This window comes from Cervus canadensis, chromosome 32 (genome assembly GCF_019320065.1).
Source record: "Cervus canadensis isolate Bull #8, Minnesota chromosome 32, ASM1932006v1, whole genome shotgun sequence".
Lineage (NCBI taxonomy): Eukaryota > Metazoa > Chordata > Mammalia > Artiodactyla > Cervidae > Cervus > Cervus canadensis.
In genome coordinates this window covers 31,644,385-31,665,285 of record NC_057417.1, presented here as the reverse complement: position 1 = coordinate 31,665,285, position 20,901 = coordinate 31,644,385, and the positions used below count along the sequence as shown (strand labels likewise).

The window sequence follows — 20,901 nt, the reverse complement described above, 5'->3', positions numbered from 1 at the left end:
GAGTGAGCAGAAGGGCCCTCGGGCAGCCCCTGAGCGGAGCGAGTGTGGACATGGTTGTGGTCGAGGACTCAGGCCGTCCCCCTGGGGTGCTCCCTCTCTTATCTCGACCGGGGATCAAAGCCGGGCCCACAGCAGTTGGAGTGCCTCACCGCTGGACCACCAGGGAATTCCCACCTCTCCCTTCTTCTTTTGAGGCAGGCAGGTGATAGCACTTTGCCATCAGGCGAATATTTCTTCGTGGAGATGGAGTTCTCTGGGGGAGAACCGGGGGTCCCGGAGTGGATACCAGCACTCAGCTGCAGCTGTTTCCCCCGCTGTGTGACGGGGGCTTTTCACCCCAACGTGAAGCCTGCGGGACTGAACACGGTGAGCCTTCCCGTTCAGGATGCAAGTCGAGGAGGGAAGGCGCCTGACCCAGTGCTGGAGGAAGCCGCACCGCTGCGTCTTATTGTGAACATGTCCAGACGGATGGGGAGACTAACAGCGTGAAAGAGAAAATGCAACACAAAATCTTTATGGAGAGGGTCACTGCCTCCCAAAGGAGAAGGATTCAGAAGCTAGAACCCTTGAGAAGAGGATCACTGGAAACTTGACGGAAGGTGGGACTTAAGCACTGGTGTTTGACTTCCGGCCTCCCCTCCCCGCTCAGCTTCTGATGGAAGTGATGGAGGAGAAAAAAAGTAGGTGAAGAACCGAACGGTGAGAGTTGAAATCAGGGTGAAGAGATCCCAGGGGCTGACTCCTGACTGCTGCCCGAGGGCTCGGTGCAGGGTTAGAAGTGTACGAGGGCGTGCCCTCGGCTCTGCCGATCGCAGGAACGGGGGAGAGAGGCTGCGGGGCTGCGGGCGCAGGGTTGGGGGTCCCGCGCAGCCTCGGTGTTCGGAGCAGCTGGAGGCCGGAGGACACAGGCAGCTGCCGCGCTCAAGACTAGCGGGGGTCCTCCGGCCCCACACCGCCTCCTTGGTGCAGTGGGAGCACCCCGACTCTCTGGAGCAGAAGCCGCGCCAGATGGAGAGTGAGGTACAGAAACTAGGTCACAAAAGCAACACGATGGATTCAGGGAGAAGCTGGACCACTGGCGAATGTGTGATGCAGCTTGATGTGCATCGGCCCTTCAGCTCACAGACTGAGATCTGGAAGGGAAGAAAAACAAGCCCCCCAAACTCAGCTTCCTAAGCAGTGCCAGCCGTCGTCTTGAGGGCAAATAGCACCTGAATATCCTTGTTCCATGATAAAAAGCAAAAGAAGCAACGTGTTGCCAGGATAAAGTAAGCAAGAGGGATGGACTTTTTGAGGCAGAGGAAAAGTGTAATTTTTGAGGAAGACTAATTATAGAAACTGTGAGTCAACTTCAGGTTGAATCTGCTTTGTGCTTTTTAAAAAAAAATTCAATTTAATAAAATTCAAGGAAGACTCTGAAATAACGTGATTGAAAGGAGAGATAAGGCAGATAAAGTGAAATGAATGAGCTGAGAGGAAGAAACCTTAATGATACTAAATGCATTTGCAGGAAGAACATCATTCCAATGTAGCAAGTTAATCAGTGCTCTGATCTAAATAAGTTATTCCTGAGGAAACCACCCAAACCAGCAGAATAGAAACAGTAATCAGAGATACAATGGAAAATGTATCTTTGAGCTGAAAAAACAACAGCTGCTTCTGTGAATTGAAAGGGCTCATTCTGCTAAGATGAAATTAGTGGAAAGAGCAACTGTGCTTGTGAAGGTTTTAGATCTCAAAGATAAAATACAGTACAGCCAGTCAGAAGGGGGGCGGGGGGATTACTTAACAAGGAAGAATCAGGATGACTTTAGGCTTTACTGTAGCATTGCCAGAAGATAGTAGAGGGGAGGGTAAGAGTTTTGTGGCTGAAAGATTGTAACCAAGAATTAAATAATTACACTAATTGCTGTTCATTTGTGAAGGCAACAAACATGTTCTGTGAAGGTACAGAAGTCAGGCCTGGCACCCTGCCTTCTGCTGGAGCTGACCCTGCCTTTGCACTTAAGAATTAGAAGGGCCAGCACATTTCCTTATTCTTTAAGGAGCTTTTTTTTTTTTTTTCCTCCTGCTACCTGCACCGAATATCTTCCTGATAGACCACCTGTGAATTTTTCTTGGAGGGAGGGGGGACTTTTTCAAAGATATATTCCAATCCACTAAAAGATTACTTAGAATAACTTAGGAAGGAGAAAGTTGTGATATAAAATAGAGGTGGAATTGAAATCATGTAAACATAAATTTAAGTCTGTGTAATTATAGATTTGGTTACAAATCAAAATTCAATTGTCGTAAGTCTTGCAAGAGAAGATAATGTAATAAAAAAAAAAAAACCCACAGTAATTCAGTAATAATGGCAGCAATAATAAAGGTGGATTGAAGCTGCTCTAACAAGCCAAGAAGTAGGTGATGGGGGGGTCAGGGAGGTTGGTGACAAAGTAAACGTCCTGCCTTTTCCTCTTACTGTTTCATTTTTTATCTTGAAAAATGGAAAAATATAGTTAGTGTGATTTAAAAAAAAATAACTTCAAGTAACCTCTAGAATATTTGAAGTAGGATATGTACATTCCACATCACTGGAGGGAGAAAATTACAGGTAAATTTAATTCATGGGATAGGGTCAGGTCGTGTGGGATCTTAGTTCCCTGACGGGGGATCAAACCTGTGCACCCTGAAATGAGGGTACAGTCTTAACCACTGGACTGCCAAGGAATTCCCAGCCTAGTTTTGTTTTTGCTATTGGCTTTTTAAATTTATTTAGAGGAGAATTACCTGCTTTTCTTCTGCCCACATATGGGAAAATCTTTAAGAAGTAAATGCCTTTTGGGGGGTAGGGGTTAGTGGGAGATTATCCATTCTGTGGAATGTATTTGTTTAGAAGTTTAGATCCTCCGTGACTCATCCCCGTGCTATTTTGAGATGTTTTTGGACAGATCTTTGGGAAGGTCTTGGAGGCAGAAAGGATTGGGGAAGAGGGGCGGTGTGATCGGAGGTGGTGAGGCAGCTCTGGTGTGGCATCGGCTCCCTCTAGACGCAGTTCCCCAGAGGTGCACCTTCCAAGGGTGGCGAGGACCAGGCGGAGAAGTGGAGAGAGCCCAGTGACCTGCCCAGCCCGGACGTCCTTGGCCAGCTGGGGAGGAGCCGGCTTTTGTGGGACATGAAGTCCGTCATTTGGAACACCCCCTTCAAGAAAAATATCACAGAATTGAGTATCAAAGCGAAATTGTGTACAGTGAGAAAGAAGTCATAACTTAGAAATTTTAGAAAGCTTAGAAAACCACAAACAAGTCAAAACTCAGACAGATCCCCCAGTTCTTTTCTGTGCTTGCCACAACTTCATACGTTTCCCTACATTTTTGGTTGCCTACTCTAGCTAATTGATAACCTCTGCACATAACAATAATGTTGTATATTACTGAAAAAAGGAATAGAAAGATCATTCAGTCTTTCCAGTCTTTCCCTCTAGGATGGTTGAATGAAAAATTTAAATTACTGATAATTTAGGAAGGTTTCATTCAAGATTTTGACCACTGAAAGTTTTAAGTTTTCATTGTAATACAAGAATTTTTTTTTGATATTTTGAAGCTTTTTCCAGTCTTTCTTTCAGTTTCTGGTTTTGAATTTTACCAGAATACTTCTTCATATATTTGAGCTTTTGATTGATGAAATGTTCTGAAAAACATACCAAATTATTCTAAAGGTAGTGCAGGCACAAATGCAATTGGAATGCATGGAAACGTTACCGCCAAGTTCTGTTAAGTGTTAAGTTACATAGTGGAATCGTGTAGATGAGCGGGTTTAGAATTTTGTCACCTGAAACCGTATTTCTTCAGGCTGTTTTGTCACTGAGGTGGCAGCCTGTGTGCTGTTTTATCTGTGGAGTCTGACACCGCCAGCCTTAATCAGGACGGAATGCACCAGATTCACTGTGATTCACTGGCTGCATCAGACGTGCATGTTCAACACAGACTTACCTGCTCGTTGCGGACCGCAGGTGTAGAAACCTGTACGCATTGGAATTCTCACAAATAATGTTCTTCACAGTAAACAACAAAGAAGAAAAAAATGTGACTTGTGACTTGTGGTAATCGTCAAGTGTATTCCTAATAGGATAGCATTTCCATTTTGATTAGACTTCAGTGTTAGAATCAAGTCTGCTTTATCTGCAGTGTCCTCGGGATGTCCCCAGTGGTCCCATGGTTAGGACTCCCCCACTCTCACTGCTGAGGGCCGGGGTTCCGTCCCTGGTCCGGCAACTAAAATCGTGTAAGATTCGCGTCAAGGCCTCCCCCCCCCCCAAAAAAAAAGGTACATATCCAGTGATGGGAACCATTTCCCAGAGTGCCTTCTGACTCGGTACAGTTCCCATCTCAGTTCTCCTCCACCGCCCTCACCCTCTCAGGCACCGAGAGGCCTGACTGTAGTAAAGACCCCTCTGTCTGGCGCCCACCGTCCACTGTTGCATCAGGTAAGGGGGCTCAGTTGTCGGTCAGCCCCCAGATCACGTGTCCTGCCACGTGATCCGCAGACATGGCCGAGAGCCACCTAAAGTATCCCAGGGAACCTGAACCACGTGGGTCCCCAGTTCAGCCTCCTCTTACGGGTCCTCAAGTTTTGCAAATTGATCTGAGAGAGAAATTTCCACAAGTGGGATTCTGGATCCAAAGGGAAAATGGATCTGAGAGGTTGGTAGAGGCTACCAGACTTACTTCCACACCCGTTTGCTATTTTTAACTCCCACCAACCACGTGGGAGACCTCAGGAGCCCCCGAAGCCTCATCAACAGAGAATGCTGGCCAGCCTATGGGTCTGGACAGCCCGATGGTCAGAAAAGGAATCTTGGTTTAGTTTTCATTTGCTTTCCTCTCCTTGTGTGCCTGTTTGTCCACTGGGTTATTGGTCTTTTCCTTTTCAACTTCTAGAAGGTCTGTCTGTGTTTGGGCCATTCATTCCCATGATCTGCAAATGTCTTGCGGTTTGCTGATTCTCTTTTGACTCTGCTTATGACATTTTGTTGGCTTGTTTTGCTGTCATGAAGAAAATCTTATTTTTTAGTGTAGTCAAATATATTTTTTTTTTTCTTTTGCGGCTTCTTAATTTTGAGTCATACTTAGAAATGACTTCCCCATTCCAAGATTATAAAAGAGTGTATCTGAGTTTTATTCTATAGTTTCCCTTTCTACGTTTAAGTCTTTGAACTACTTGGCATTGCTTTTGGTGTATGATGTGTACATACAGGTTTTTTTTTTCCCCAGAGGACTGTTGTGTCCCCATTTATTAAAAAGTTCATCTTTACCTTGCTGCCTTGTCATAAACTAAGTTTCCATCTGATTTGAGTCCTTCTAGACTTAACTGTTCTGTTTCCTTGGTCTGTCTGTTATGTCAGTACTGCCCAATTTTCCTTCCTCGTTAGCTGTGGTGTTTTAATATTGTTTAGAGTTGTTTCTTCCCCCTTTTCGTTTTTCTTTTCAGAGTTTTCCTGGCCCTTTTTCTTTGCTTGTTTTTTTTTTTTTTTTCCTTATGGTCTTTACAATTTGCTTGTTTACAGCAGAAAATAAACAGCTGCCACTTTGAGATGGCCTTACATTTATAGATTACCTTGGAGAGTCTGACGTGTTTCTGATGTTGCATCTTTATATCCAGAAACATGATGTTTTCTCACTTAAGTCCGTTAGGTCACGCAAGAATGTGTTAAAGTTTTCCTTCCACTTACAAGTTTTACACATTTATTAAATTTTTTTCTGGATGTTCGATGTTTTATTGCTCTCCTAATTGAGGTGTTCTTTCCCATTTGTTTCCATTTTATTATCTAACTAGTTATTGTTGGGATTTATGTAAGCTGTTGATTTTCTGTGTATTAACTTTGTGTCTCACTAGCTTACCAAATTACTGTTTTCTAGACACGTTGAGTTTTGGTTGGTTCTCTTAGATTCTCTCCTTCCACAGTTATTTCTTTGGCAAGTGATCATTTTATCTGCTCTCCAGATTTTATTCCTGTGATTTTAGTCTCTTGTCCATTTGCATTGGCCCGGAGTCCTGTTCTGAAAGTGTGCGTTTTGAGATGCTAGCGAGGCCTCCATAAGGAGGAGGAGGCGGCGTGGGTTTGAAGCTGAGGAGACAGATAATAGAGCTGGGAATCACATTTGCAAGTCATTAGCTGAAGACGTGGGGAGCGAGTGCAGTGGGGAACGGGGACAGAGCTGGAGACAACGGTGGCGACTCGTGGGCAATGACGGGCGGAGCCCAGGCAGGAAGGGCTGCTGGCTCTCTTCTCTTCCACTCGTCTTAAGTAGACTTTATTTTGAGAGCAGTTTTAGGTTCACAGCAAAACTGAGCAGAAATTTCAGAGGTTTCCCGTGTGCCCGCTGCCTCTCCTGCCCCTGCGGCGGACAGCGCCTCCGCGAGTGGTCCTCTGAGACGGCGCCCTGGCGCGTCACGCAGAGTCTCAGGTCACCTCGGGGCTCGCTCTGGCGTGGGACACCCTGTGGGTCTGGGCGTAGGTCTAGTGACCTGTGCCCACCCTAGCGTCCAGCACAACGGTTTCACAAGAGGCTTGCTTTTAGAATTTCCTCTTGCTTGCTCAGTAGGCTTACCCACACTGTAGGCTGTTGACATTGCATCGTGGTTTGCGTTTTCTTTAATAAGCACATGACTCTCCCTAGTCTTTGTTGAACTCCATCTTGTTCATTAGCAGTCGTTTCTTTAATCTTTCAGTATTTTCCCGTCAGCCCTTTTATTCTTTTTAAAAGTGAAGTAAAGAAGTTGCTTCAGTGGGAATTGTTCCAACAGTTACCTGTGGGGGGACTGCACTTGAACGGCAGCCCGAGGGTGCTTGCTTTTGGTGACAGATGAAGCAATAAAATAGATACTCGAGATTCACAGTGTTTTTTTTCCTGATTTTCATGGACCTGAACTTAAAAAGCAATTCTTTTAAAAAGAAAACAACTTAAAATACAACTGGTTCCTAAAATGTTAATAGTTCATTCTTCTGGTTGGTACAAGCTGTGTAGTCTGAGTGATAACTGTCGGCAGAGGAGGCTTGGCAGGGTCGGGAGGCTGTCTGAGGTGTTTGAGATGTATCTTCTCCTGTCAGAACGTCACAGTGAGGGAAGGCCATGGTGACTGCCCACGGCCGCTGCCGCCGTCGTGGCTCAGCGTCGCGGCCGGCCGGGTGTGCGGGCCGCGTTGTGGAGACGTGGAGCAGACACACCCAGCGCGCGGCTGTGTCTTCTGCTCTCTGGGTTCCCACTCCTGCCGCCCCTGTAGGTTCGCTGACTTGGGAGACTGTGTAGACGAAAGGAAGATGTGTGTATACAGAGCGCTGCCGTCTGTGGTGTGGCATCTTAGATTTCGTGGGGTTTCATATGTGGTAGGAGACCACCACGTGTGAGGAGGAGAGTGGGGGGCTCGGTGGGGGCACCCGGAGCCCAGGACAAGCACCGGGGGCCCCGCCACGGGGTGCCTGGCCTTGAGGGGGAGCGGTTCTGGCCACAGGGACCAGGGCCGACCTCGTGGAACGAGCAGTGACTGAGCCTGGGAGAACGAGCGGCTGGTCCTCCTGCCGGGAGGACACGTGCCCCCGACGGCAGGGAAGCGCGCTGAGCCTAGGGGCCGGGTCGGGGAGAGGCTGGAACCATCACAGGACCAGAGGCGAGGTGCTGCACGGCTCGCGGGAGGCTCTGGTTCCTGTGCCGGGCCGGGGGGGAAGGACCTTCGGTGACGGCACGCCCTTGTTCTGCCCACAGATCGCTCAGCCCGAGCACGAGTGAGTCCCGCGTCCCCTTCGGGGTGGCCCTGCTGGGCCCTGGCTTGTCCCGCAGCCGGGCCGGGAGCCGGAGGGGGTGCAGTCCGTGGGCGCGGAAGACGCAGCTGGCCCGCCCTGCGCACAGCGGCGTGGCGGGGCTGCTGGGCCCCCGTGCTTCTGGTCCTCAGTACACGTTGTGCTGAATCCAGCCCCCTCCTTGAGCGTCCAGCGTGGCGTTGAGCCCGAGTCACCCTTTCATGGTGTCCTCCTTGTGGGGGCTTGAGGTGTCTCCTGCTGGCTGACCTGTGCAGTCAGGCTCCCTGAGAACTTCCAACAGGAGAGATGAGAACCTCTCTGCTTTGCCTCCAGGAGGTTCCTTGGCCCAGAGGCAGAGTGGGCCAGTGGCATCTGAGTTCCTGGACAGGCAGGCCTTGGTCAGGACCCAGGAGTCACTTGTGTCCTTTTCCCAGGGCGGTGGGCGTCTGTCCTGTCCGGGAATTGTCCCCCCCAGTCTGGGGACTCTCGAAGCTGTCCTCGCTGGCAGCTCTGCAGACGGGACACGTGGTTGGGGGGGAGGGTGGGCACGCTGACCAGCTGGGTGATGTAGGAAGATAACTGTGTGTATTATATTTAGAGCAGTGAGGAGGTCTTGAAATAGGGTACCCACTGGGACTAGAGATGAAGAGACAGGCTTGCCATCTTAAACAGAACCAGCCCTTGACACCGAGGTGGGGTTGGCAGGACTTGCTGACCTCTGGGGTGCAGGTTGGAGATAACTAGCGCGCTGCCCAGGGAAGACCTGAATCAGGCAAGCAGAGTGAGCCAAACGCGTGGACTTCGGGGTGGCGGGGTGGCTTTGGACACAGTGGTGTGTCTGTGTGACGTCCTGGTCGGGACGTCTGGCAGGCAGTTAAGTATCCCGGAGTAGCCCGCGCCCCGCTGACGATGTGTGACGTGGTGACAGCGCTGAGCTGTCAGGAGGCGCGGGGGCGGGGGGTGCCCGAGGCTGCAGGGAGCAGCCCTGCGTGGGGAGCTTGGGGAGAGGAGAATCCGGGGTGGCAGGAGTGAGGGCAGAGGCTGCGAGCGCGCGGGTTTGAGTGACCGGAGGCAACAGTTGGGAAGACATGGGGGAGGGCACGGAACCTGCGGGAGCCGGAGAGCCCCGCGCGGAAGGCCGCCTCCTCCAGAAAGGCGGCTGGAGAAGGGAGCCAGAGAGCCCTGCGCGGAAGGCAGCCTCCTCCAGGAAGGCGGCTGGAGAAGGCCGCCGCAGAGCCCCCGCTGGGTCCTGGCTGCCGCCAGCACTGGCGAGCTGTCTCTCAATTTCTGGAGCACGCTCTGTGAGCTGGAGCCCTGGGCAAGGGCAGCTCGCGGAGGCTCCGTGGGTTCCCTGATGGCAGGGGCCCCTCACAACAGGCCAGGAGGAGGGCTCCGCGCCCTTGCTGGGCTTAACAGGGGCAGGAGCAGCAGCTGGGAGGGTAAACGGCCAGTGGGAGGCAGGAGACCCCGGGGCCCCGGGCCCGGTGGTCAGGGCCGGAGTGCGCTTGACCCCTGGGGGCTTATGGCCGCCCCTGCAGCCTGGACTCGGGGGGCCTGCCTGCGTCTGGCTGTGGGTTTCCCAAGGTCAGAGAACTGATTTGCCTCCTGGTTTGTGGTACTTGTACAAGCGCAAGAATGCGCTTGTCTCTGGTTGGGTTAAAGGCTGGTTGAGTTTATCCAGGAGTGGGCTTGGCAGTGGCTCTGGTGGAAGGGCCAGAAAGTAAGGAAGGGATTAGAAAGGTGCGTCTTTGCGCCAAGTGGGGCACACGAGACCCAGAGCATGTGCAGAGATCAGGAGACAAGGGGCTTAGTAAAGGCAGGTGGTGGAGGAGAGCGGAGCCCCCAGCTTGTTGGATTAAACGGGGGAGAATCTGGGAGGGGAGAATTGGGAAGAGGGCTTGTTGGGGGCGTCTCAGGACAGCCGTGATGTGTCCTCAAGGCGTTCATGAATGGGGAGGCTGGCTCCTGTCTTGGGGCCACAGACTGTGAAGTCAGTCCATCCCCTCCTGGTAAAACAGACAAGGAGGGCTGTGTCCTTTGGGTGCAGAGGCAGAGCTGCTTGCTGGCCTCTGGGGTCCGGCTCGGTGAGACCCCGTTCGAATGTGAGGGTGTGGGCAGTGGGCGTCAGCAGTCCCCGTGGAGGGACGGGGCATCTGGCCAGGTCCCGATGTCCTTAAACTGCCCCCTTCCTGGGTCGACAGTGAGCACACAGTGGTTTTCCATTATAAATGGGCTCTCCACCTGGGAACTGGTGTGGTGATCACATTAATTCTAGTATCTGCATGTCCTCTGGGATAGGTCCGTAGTTAACCTCTGAACTGACCAGTCAGCATGAAAGCAATGAGCTGTCGTCTTTCTTACTGTAAATGGATAATTGGGCCTGCCGATTCGAAATGTAAACTGCTCGAGGGTGACTCCTGTGTGGGAGGACCCAAGAGCTGGGCCCACTCCTGGCACGTAAACAAGCCCAGCTTCTGGGCTGCAGGGGCCCTCCGGCGGCGAGCACCCCTGGGTGAGGCCGCTGGTGGGAGGGTGCCCCTCTGCGAAACGCTGTCACCGGGTCCTGTGAAGTCCGAGCAGGGCTACCGCTTCCTGAAGAGCCCTGAGTCCCTGCCCCACAGGACCCCCGTCCGGAACGCCCTTCATTCTGGCTCCGTCCCGCTCAGCTTCCGAGAGACTTGGGCAGCTCCTGAGGCCCTTATCCTGCCTCCCTCCCAGTTCAGCCTTGGGGGCACACAGTGGTTCTCTGTTACAAACAGGCCTCCTCCCAGCCCTCTCTAACCCTTAGTCTAAAGTTCTGCTGTTCTGTCTTTTCCCTTGTAGAACTATTGTTACTGTTCTGATAATAATAATAATGTGTGTGTGTGTGTAGGGGAGAAGTGCTGCCTTACTGGACGGAATGTGTGAGCTGGGCGGAGGCCCTGTGGTCTTGTTCATGTGCGTGGCCCCTACTGCAGCAGGTCCCTGCTCCGGGCAGGCATTGAGTAGTATTTGTTCAGCGAATGGAGCCCTGGGTGTGGGGGTGCAGATGGGAGGGCAGAGACCTCGAGGGGACCCCGGGGAGTGAGGCAAAACCCCACTGAAGGTCGTGGGGGCAGCTGCCTCTGAACCGTGGAGTGCCACACCTGACCTGCTCCACCACAGGCTCGTGTCTTGTTTTCAGATACCAAGAACATTATCGATTTTCTTTTTTCTGATTGTAAAAGTGTAAGGTCCCCCCCAAAAATTCCAGAAAATTACAAAGAGGAGAAGGAAAGCCATCTATAATTCTACTGCTATCACCATTTTGGTTTGTATAGCTTGACTGTTCTGTGAGTGAGTGTATATATTTTTTTAGAACATGAACACAATTGCATATACTTATGGTTTCCTACCCAGCTCTTCTCATTTAATTACATCGTAGACATCCTTCCGTGTCAGCGAGATCCACATTGGATTGGCTGCGTGGTATGGTCATTGGAATGCAAGCCTGTCTCCTGTTGCAATTGCGTAGATTACATTGGGTTTGTTTGGTTTTTGTTTTTGGTTTTTTTTGGCCATGTAAATTGCACTGTGATGAACAGTCTTCAGATTGTCATTTCAGTCCTCCAAGACAGAACCTTCCTTGACTCTGGTGGCGGGTGGAGTAGAATGCAGACTGGGCTCCAAGCATTTCTTTTTGACCAGTTCTGTCTCCTTTGCGTGAGTCATTTGATGCCCTCCGTAGAGCCAGAAATCCCCCCAAAAGTTCCCCTCTCCTTCTGAGAAGAAGGGGAACAGGTATTTTAGCTTCAGGTGCCTGAGGCTCTGCTTGAAGGAGGAGAAATGCCTTGTGAGTCTTTCTAGGTGAAAGATGGTACTAGTTAACCTGTAGAACTGCAGTAACGGCAGTGACGGTTCTAGTGGTCGGTTATTAATTGTCTGTGACGTGCCCGTGTTGCACGCGGCACTTTGTGTTTGGAGTAGGAGCTCTTCGGGGGCTTCTCACAGCAGTCCTTGAGATTGGGGCTACCGGCCCCATCGTACAGAGGAGGAAACTGAGGCCTGACCAGGTGTGATGACTTGCCTGCGGCTCGGGAGGGCGGTGCAGAGCCGTGGCCCCCGCAGCTGTGTTCCTGGGGTCCGCCCTGGCGACCGCGCACCCCACTCGGTGCCTCTCAGGAACATGAGCTCACCTGGTGGCCCTGAGAGGTAGTTTCTCTGTAAAAAAGACCCCGTGTCTGTAAAAAGAGAAGCAGAAGTGTTTTAACATCTGCGGGGAGCATATTTAAAATCCAGGTGTGGCCGATTCTGTTTGTTTGGCTGCAGAGGTGGCGGGGGAGAGCAGGGCCGTCCGGCGCCCTGCCGCGTGTCTCCTCCTCGGATTCCCCCGCTCGCTCTCTGGCTCGGGCTGCTTTTACCGTCCGTCTCTCTGGTCTGCGCTGTCACTGGACAGCTGCTGGACATCTGTTTCTCTCTACTTGGAGGACGCGGCGGGCGGATGTGTACAGCGGCTCTGAGCCTGCTGGCATCGGCGCCGGGAGCCGAAGGGTCTCCACGGGCGCTGGGCCGTGTCTTCTGTTCCCCAGGTCAGCCCAGCCTCAGGCGCTGCCATCGCCCATAAAGATGTCTGACAAAGTTAAGGGCCTTTCTCCCATTGCAGGAATAGAGGAAAAGATGAGACAAAGTGGAAGGAAATCTCCCATTAAAAAAGGGCGGATTTTACATCCTTGAACACAGTGTTCTCCAACACGAGGGAATCCTCTGTGGATCTGGGCTGCGGGAGAGGGTGACCAAGGGGGAGAGGGGCCCGGGCTTCCAGAAGCTAAAATGTTAAAGTTGAGCATGGCTTGGATGCAGATAAGAAGTTCTTTTGCCTCCTCGACTTGCTTTACAACCCTCATTTTTTATTTTTAAGGTCATCTTGGGGCAGTCTCTCCACTCGCAGCCTGGCTCTTTCAGTGTGGCCTGACCCCCGAGTCCCAGCCTCCCACACAACTTGAGAACTCGATTCTTTGTTCACAAAGACTTCTTTCCAACCCCTTTCCTCCCCTCAAAATACTCCATATTTGGAGCGGAGTCTTCTGAACCAGAGCACGGCCAGAGGACACGTATATGTTCTTCTGTCCCGTAGACATGGAAAAATCCGCTCCTTAAAGCAAATGTGTATGAACATGGAAATGTCCCTTCAAGCCGGGGGCACATGGTTTTATGAATGTGCCAAGGTGTGTGATCTATATAATGTTTATCTCTGAAACTGAAAAGAAGGTGATCAGCGGTGGTGTGAGATAGTAAAAGGGGATGGAGAACCAAGGACACAGGTCCTTAGACTGTTGTTCAGTGAGCCTTGGTTTAGCCCTGAAATGGGGATGTAAAATAAGGGAAAGTTTCACATTTTTACATTCATTGTTAAATGATTTTTTTTTTTTTTTTTAAATAGGAGACTCTGAGTCAGAATGAGCCTGAGCCAGGGTCTGGTTTTTTAAATTGGCCCCACCTCCCACGTTCTCCTGATTAAAGACACAGAGCCGAAGCAAGTCAGCGGCTCTCTTTCTCCAGAAAGTTAGAGTTTTTATCCCCTGGTTCAGCTGGGGTCCTGTAAGGTTACTTGTTCACACGCACGGTGGAATTTTCTGCTGGAGGAGTCACAATATCAGTCTCAGAACCATTTGCAGTAAAGTTTACGAGATGATGTTGTCTTGGAAGACGCACAAAGAATCTGACAGCCTGTTTGGGTGGAGAACTACAAATTTGCTAATTATTGGAAACTTAGTTGATGTCAGTGCTCCTTCCCTCTGGAAGCCCCACGGAGCCGTGTGGGTCGGAGGTAGCGTCCGTGATGGCCACGCCCGAGTCTTGGCCCGTCCTTGTCGGGAGCGCTTCCAGGTCTGCTGAGTGTTGTGGGTTTCTGCCAGAGATCCCTTGCCGAGGTTAAGAAATCTTCTATTCTTAGTTTACTGCATTTTTTTTTTTAATCAGGAAAGGCTGTTGAATTTTATCAAATGCTGTTTTTCCGTCTGTTTGAGACAGTCATGTGTTTTTCATTAGGCTCCTTTCTGTACCGTTCAGCTTTCTAAAAAAGCTATTTGCACATTGTACATCCACTCACCCAAGGCTGCTGCTGCTGCTAAGTCGCTTCACTCGTGTCCGACTCTGTGCAGCCCCATAGACAGAAGCCCACCAGGCTCCCCTGTCCCTGGGATTCTCCAGGCAAGAACACTGGAGTTGCCATTTCCTTCTCCAATGCATGAAAGTGAAAAGTGAAAGAGAAGTCACTCAGTCGTGTCCGACTCTTAGCGACCCCATGGACTGCAGCCTACCAGGCTCCTCCGTCCGTGGGATTTTCCAGGCAAGAGTACTGGAGTGGGGGGCCATTGCCTTCTCCGCACCCAAGGCTTAGGACTCCTTTAAAGCACTGACTTTGCAGCTGTGTTACTGCACGTGTTTCTCCTCGAGTTTGATTTCTCCTTCATTCTGTACCTGTCTGCTTTCCACTTTGAGGTGATTCCTGCATTTCTAGGCTATTGGTGATTCTTCCTTTTCCAGAAGCCTCTCCTGTCATTTCACTCATTTAGGGGAGAGGGAAGCACGCACCCCTGTGCCCGGGCTGCCCTTTGACCTCATCTCAGGGACTTGGAAAAGCAAAGGGGGTTCTCTTTGTTCAGAGACAGAATTACCCTTTTTCTTTTTTAAAAAGATATTTTCAGCACAGATTTTCTCTGCCTTTGGTTTTTCTGCAAGCCTCACAGCATTTAACATCAGTGGAACCATACAGTGTGTGGTCTTCTGCAGCTGGCTGCTTTTGCTCAGCGTATCTCGTAGCAGGAATCAGCAGTGGGGTTTTTTGTTTGTTTGTTGATTTTTGTGTTTTTTTTTTTTTTGCTGAATAATATACTCCATTTTGTGGCTGTATCACAACCTGTTCACCTGTTCACTCGTAGCTGGGCATCTGGGTTGTTGCTGCCTTGCAGCTCTTGTAAGCGGTGCTCCAGGGATATTCACGTGCGAGTATTTGTTTGAATACCCGTTCTCAGTTCTTCTGGGTGTATTCCTAGTGGAGTTACTGGGGCGTATAGTAATTGTGTGTCCAGCTTTTCGAGAAACCTTTAAAATGTTTTCCGTAGTGACTGAACTATTTTACATTCCCACCAGCAATGTATAAAGAAGGTTCCAATTTGTCCACATCCTTGCCAACACTTGTTAGAATACTTCCTTGTTAGGTACTTCCTTGGTGTCAAGTACCACCTCATTGTGGTTTTCATTTGCATTTCCTAATGACTAATGACGTTGAGCATCGTTCCATGTGTTTCTTGGGTGTTTGTATGTCTTCTCTGGAGAGATGTCTGTTCAAGTCCTTTGTATTTCGTGAGTTGTTTGTCTTTGAGTTATAAGAGTTCTTTATGTGTTCTGGATGCTAGACCCCTATTAAATACATGATTTCCAGATATTTTCTCCATTATTCTGTTGGTTTGCTTTTCACTTTCTTGATAATTTCCTTGGATGCACAAAAGTTTTTATTTGATAAAGTCCAATTTATCTTCTTTCTTTTGTTGCTGGTGCTTTTGGTATCATATTTAAATAATGCCTTGCCAAATCCGGGGCCATAAAGATTTACCCCTTCCTGTTTTCTTTTAAGAGTTCAATGGTTTTAGCTCTTACATTTGGCTCGATGATCCATTTTGAACTGACTTGTGTATATGGTGTGGGGTAGGGATTCAACTTTCTTTTGCATCCACATTATTTGTTGTTCCAGCATCATTGGTTGAAGAGACTGTTTTGAATACTTTTTATACACAATTCTGTCGTTCGGCTCTGTATTCTGTTCCATTGATCTGTTTGTTTTTGTACCAGTACCACACTGTTGTTATTAGAGCTTCAGTGAAGGCATACAGACTTCAGTATATACCTACTGATATAAGCTTATTAATAATACCCAGATTATCTGTGTCTTTATGAACCAGAGAGAACGTGCAGGCTAAATTGTCTTTCTAACAGTTTATGTGAGGAGAAAAGAGACTCTGTGACAGCGCTGGAGGACCACAGTTGCTCAGAGGGCCGGGGTTGGAGAGAGTAGATCCACAGACGCTGGATCGGAAGGATACAGGTTACAGGTAAAAGAGAAAGAGGGTGTGGCTTTGGGAGCAAGATTTTGGAGGAAGAAAGGAATTAAAGTCAAAGGCGAGGGCTCCACTGGTTGGGACCTGACTCTCTCTGCCGGGAGCCTGGGTTCAGTCCCTGGGTGGGAACTAAGGTCCCACAAACCACACTGCAGCCAAAAAAGCAGAAAGTCAAAGGCACAGGCTTGTATGTACTGGAAGATGCTGCTCACTCCCTGTGAAAGCGAGAGATATCCTATTGTGCAACAGTAACGCACGTCGGTTTTTGGAATCTAGATGGGGGAGTGGAGTTGTGGCTTGAAAATTGGGCTAAATTTAAGTATTTGAAATTAAGTGGATGTGTGAAAGCTAGTCATTCTTTTCTCTGTTAGAATTGCTATTTTTCCTTTAATGAGTACAGTGCATTCTTTCTCTGTGGGGAATGAGTTTCGATTTAAAATAAAACTAAGAAGGACTAAAATAAATTGTGACTTACCAAACTTAGTTTTGACCTGAAATGCATGTCTCGGTCCTGTGGTAGGAAATTTAATTTTGTTTTTGTTGCTTATCGTATCTTTACAAAGTTTCTTGAAAAGGGTGGAATGGTGTAGTGCTGGTTTGTGTGGCCAGGAGAACTGATACAGTGAGGTGCTAATTATTATAAGAAAGTAAGCGGCACTAAAAATGGAGCAAGACGTCCCAGCGCAGCCTGGATCCCAGGTTGCCTGTGCCGTCAAAGTCTGTAATGCTAGTATCAGCCCATTAAACATCCTTAAAGGTTTCCATTTCTCTTTCTGTGTCTATGTATACTTGTATATCTGTATCCTAGAAGGATGAATCTAGAGTGCGAACTGTGGTTATCTCTATATGGGGGTTGTAACTGCCTTTTCTTTTGCTTCTCATTTGCTTTTTCTGCCTGAGCATGTGTCTTTGCTTTGACGGAGGTAGAAAGATTTAAAAGATGGGTGAATGGGGGATAGAGTTGTGAAATCAGTGAGAATTGTGCATGGTAACAGAAGACCGTATTTGCCCCACTCACAGGTTTTGATGATTTGACTGCTGTAAGTCACACACATTGTCCTTGAAATCTTGGAGAATTAATTTGTGTATAAGTACCTACTCTCCATGCAAGTGGAGAAGTGAATTTTCTTACTCACTTTTACCTGCTTCAGATAATGGAGAAAATGACTTGCCTGTCAGTAAAGTCTGCAGCAGGTGTTCAGTTCCTGTTAATTACTGATTCGTTGGCAATTCATTGATATTTTGAACCCGGCTAAGTGAAGTGTTGTGTGGTACTACTTTATAAAATATTCCTTTGTCATATTAGCTGTGTTGTCAGATAAGAATCAACCATCACCCCCAAACGTGCAGCATTCCTTTGTTATGAGGACTTACAGTAACTGAATCAGTTCAGGTGAAGAGCACTTGTAGTAAGTAGCTTCTGTCTGGACTGCTGCTTCCCTGGATGTTAATTTGGTACCGATCCTCCAGGTGGGCGGGGAGGAAAGCCAGGCTCCCGCCTCCCTTAGTAGAGTCGGGGCTTCTGTGTCACGGGCGCGTTCCCATCTGATGGAGTGAGTATGTTTAAGAGAAGCGAGCCCTGTTGCTTACTCAATGACCTTGACAGTTCTGCTCTTGAAAGTCTGGCTGGGGTTTCCTTAGCACTCGATCCCACCCCATTCTGAGACTGGGATGAGTTCTGACGGGGGGCCTGCGGTTTTCTGCTCTAGAGCCAAGGGCTCTTCTCGGACCCCCTGCCAGTTTTCCCTGAGGTGGCTCTCGGGACCCGGGTCATTGGAGATCAAGGGTATAATGAGTTCCTTCTGTCCTGTCACACAGGTATAGAAACACCTGTTTTTCCCTCTTAGGTGATGTAACTTGGGGGGAAAAATAAAAAACAACTTTTAATTTTGAAAGAAAGGAAAAGGAAAGTGAAGTCACTCAGTCGTGTCTGACTCTTTGTGACCCCATGGACTGTAGCCATCCATGGGATTTTCCAGGCAAGAGTATTGGAGTGTATTGCCATTTAATTTTGAACTAATTATAAATTCACAGAAAGTTGCAGAGCCAGATCTTACTGGCTTTTCACCCATCCCTGCCCACTGGTTACGTCTCACGTAACTAATACAGTATTAAAATCAGGACGTGGGCATTGGTGTGATGTGTGTATAGCTCTGTGTCATTGTAATCCTTGTGTCCATTGATGTAACCACTAGTGCAATCAAGATGCAAAACCACAGAGATCTTTATCTTTCTCCTGCTGCCCGTTTATAGTCACCCCCAGGCAGTGACTGATGTGTTTTCCATCTCTATAATATTGTTGTGACAAAAGCATCATATAAATGGAACCATACAATATGTAACCTTTTGAGGTTGCCTTTTTCCGCCACTCAGCATAATGCTCTTGAGTTCCCTCCGACTTGCATGTGTTAGCAGTTAGTTCATTCATATTTATTGCCGAGTCGTATCATGGTGTAGATGCACCAAGTTTATCTCCCGACCTATTGTAGGACACTGGTTGTTTCTCACTTTTAAATGTTATAAGTAAAACTGCTGTGGACATTTGTGTATAGGTTTTTGTGTGAACATAAGTTTTCATTTCTTTGGGATAAATGTCCAAGAGTGATGTTGCTGGGTTGTATGCTTAGCGTGGGTCATTTCTAAGAAATCGGTAAACTGTTTTTCCAGAGGGCTGTAATAATTTATATTCCCACCAGCCATGTAAGAGAGACCCAGAGTCCTGCATCCTGTTTTAAGTGCTGTTTTAATCGGCTTTACCTCTGCTAATTTGGTATTTATCCTCTTCAGTGAAATGTTTCTTTCTGTGTTTTGCCCGTTTTCCAATTGGGTGGTTTACTTTAAAATATATGTATATTTATTTTCGGCTGCGCTGGGTCTTCCTTGCTGTGCAGGGCTTTCTCTAGTTGCGGCCAGTGGTGGCCTCTCTGATTGCGCTGCGCAGGCTTCTCATTGCAATGGCTCCTCTGCTGGCCGAGCACTGGCTTAGTTGCTCTGCGGCATGTGGGATCTTCCCAGACCAGCGATTGAACCCGTGTCCCTGGCGTTGAGAGGCAGGTTCTTAATCCCTGGACCACCAGGGAAGTTTCTGTTTAAGCATGTTTAAGTGTGGTGAAGCTACCAGTCAGCAGTCTGCCAGTGAAAGCGCTTGGTCTCCTCCGTTTCTTTCTGAGAGATCCGTAAAGTTAGAAGGAGAAAAGCGGCTTTCCTTAAGTGTGGGGGCCCCTGGTCAAGGCGATGTCTGAGGTGGTGTCAGTGTTCATCAGATAAGTAGTCAGATGGATTGGGAGGAAGATGCACATAGGCAGATTTATTTTGGGGACATGCTTACTTGATGCAAATTTTATGCATTTTCAGCCAGAACTCACCTTTGTCTTCAGCAAACTGGTTATAAACATGTTCTTACCTTCCCAACTTAATGAAGCTTTCAAAGGCAGAGTTTTTGAAAATAATTTAAGTGAAAAGAATAAAATGGCATCTTAAATTTTAGGTGATGTTCTCCTGACATCACGGTTGAAAATCTCGTTTGGAATCTGATGAGGCGCCGCTTTCATCTTCTGTCTGATCTTTAGAGGAACTTGTTGGAAGTCGGGGCTGATTAAAATGCCAGCGCTGACTCCCATAAAATTGTTTAAAGAATATTATTTGGAAGCTTTGGATGTCATGATCTTTTTTTAGAAACATTATTAATAGATTTTTTTTGAAGAGTTTTAGATTTACATTAAAAATAAAAAACTGAGCAGATAGTACAGAGTTCCCATCTGTCCCCTTCATATCAGGTTTCCTTGTTCATAACATCCTATTAATACTTTAGTGTGATCATGTTACAATTGATGAACCAATAAATTATTGTTACCTGAAGTCTATAGTTTTCAGTAGGGTTCGCTCTTGGTGCTGTCCAGTTCTGGGAGTTTCGACAAATGCATAATGACACGTCTCCACCATCAGGGCATCATCCAGAACAGATTCGCTGCCCCAGACATCCAGTGCTCACTTATTCACCCATCCCCTGAGCCCCTGGTGACCGTTCATGCTCTGGCTGTCTCCGTAGTCCCAGAGGTCACGTGGCTGGAATCCCACAGTGTGTGGCCCTTTCAGACTGATTTCTGTCACTTAGGAACTTGCATTTCAGATTCCTCCGTGTCTTTTCATGGCTGGATCCTCATTTCCTCTTAACACGGAGTAACATTCCATTGTCTGTTGTCCCACAGTTATCTGTTCACCTACTGAAGGATGTCTTAGTTGCTTCCAGTTTGGGGCAGTTGTTTTGTTTTTTTTGGCCATGCCCCTTGGCTTGCGGGACCCTAGTTGCCTGACCAGGGATCAAACCTGCGCCCTCCACAGTGAAATGCAGAGTCCTAACCACTGGATCTCCAGGGGAACTAACCCCTGGGGCAGTTTTGAATAAAGGAGCTGCAAGCATTTGTGTGCAAGCTTTCATGTGGCCAGGGATTTTTCAGCTCAGTTGGGTGAATTCCTGGGAGTGTGATTTCTGGATCATATTGTAAGGTGGTGTTTAGCCTTGTCAGGAACTGCCGAACTGTTTTCACACGATTTTTATTCATGCGTATTTTTGAAGCTGTTCCCACTCTGTCCTCCACCACTGATCACAGCTTCTGCCTGGGGAAAAAAAAGAATCAGTTGCAGGCTTGATGTGGAAAGTTGTTTGCATTTTCAGTTATCCAGGGTAGAAATAGAGAGTCTCGTTGTTTATTATTAGTTATTCATGATTGAGGTTAAAATGTCTCTTTCAAAATCTTTAAATGCTTCTTGCTTCAAGATGCAATGTTTATCTTGAAATTTCAAGCAACGTTCAAGGAGAGCATTAAATTTTGATTAGCTTTTCAATGAGTAACGTGGAGACTATCCTATCACAGGTGAGGCAACTGAGGCACAGAGAGGTTAGGTAAGTTGCTCAAGGTCACGCAGCTAGTAAGTGGCAGAGACAAGCTTTGAGACAGGCAGTCTGGCTGCAGGACCTAGGCTCCTAACCACTATGTCTGTATTAAATACAGACATACATACAGACATGTACTGCATTCGTGATTT

General features: G+C 48.2%; 1 protein-coding gene across 5 annotated transcripts in view; it reads left to right on the top strand.

Annotated features, from left to right (window-relative positions):
- CYTH3 (cytohesin 3) overlaps positions 1–20,901 on the top strand; it is a 66,727-nt gene that overhangs the window by 18,923 nt on the left and 26,903 nt on the right. Inside the window, exon 1 of one of the 5 annotated variants that reach the window (XM_043455170.1) lies at positions 4,658–4,685. The exons of the other annotated variants lie outside the window; for them this stretch is intronic. Coding sequence (XP_043311105.1) covers positions 4,673–4,685 — 13 coding nt within the window. The 5' untranslated portion in view covers positions 4,658–4,672. Of the gene's footprint in view, positions 1–4,657; positions 4,686–20,901 lie in introns of those variants that run through there. 5 annotated transcript variants of the gene reach the window in all.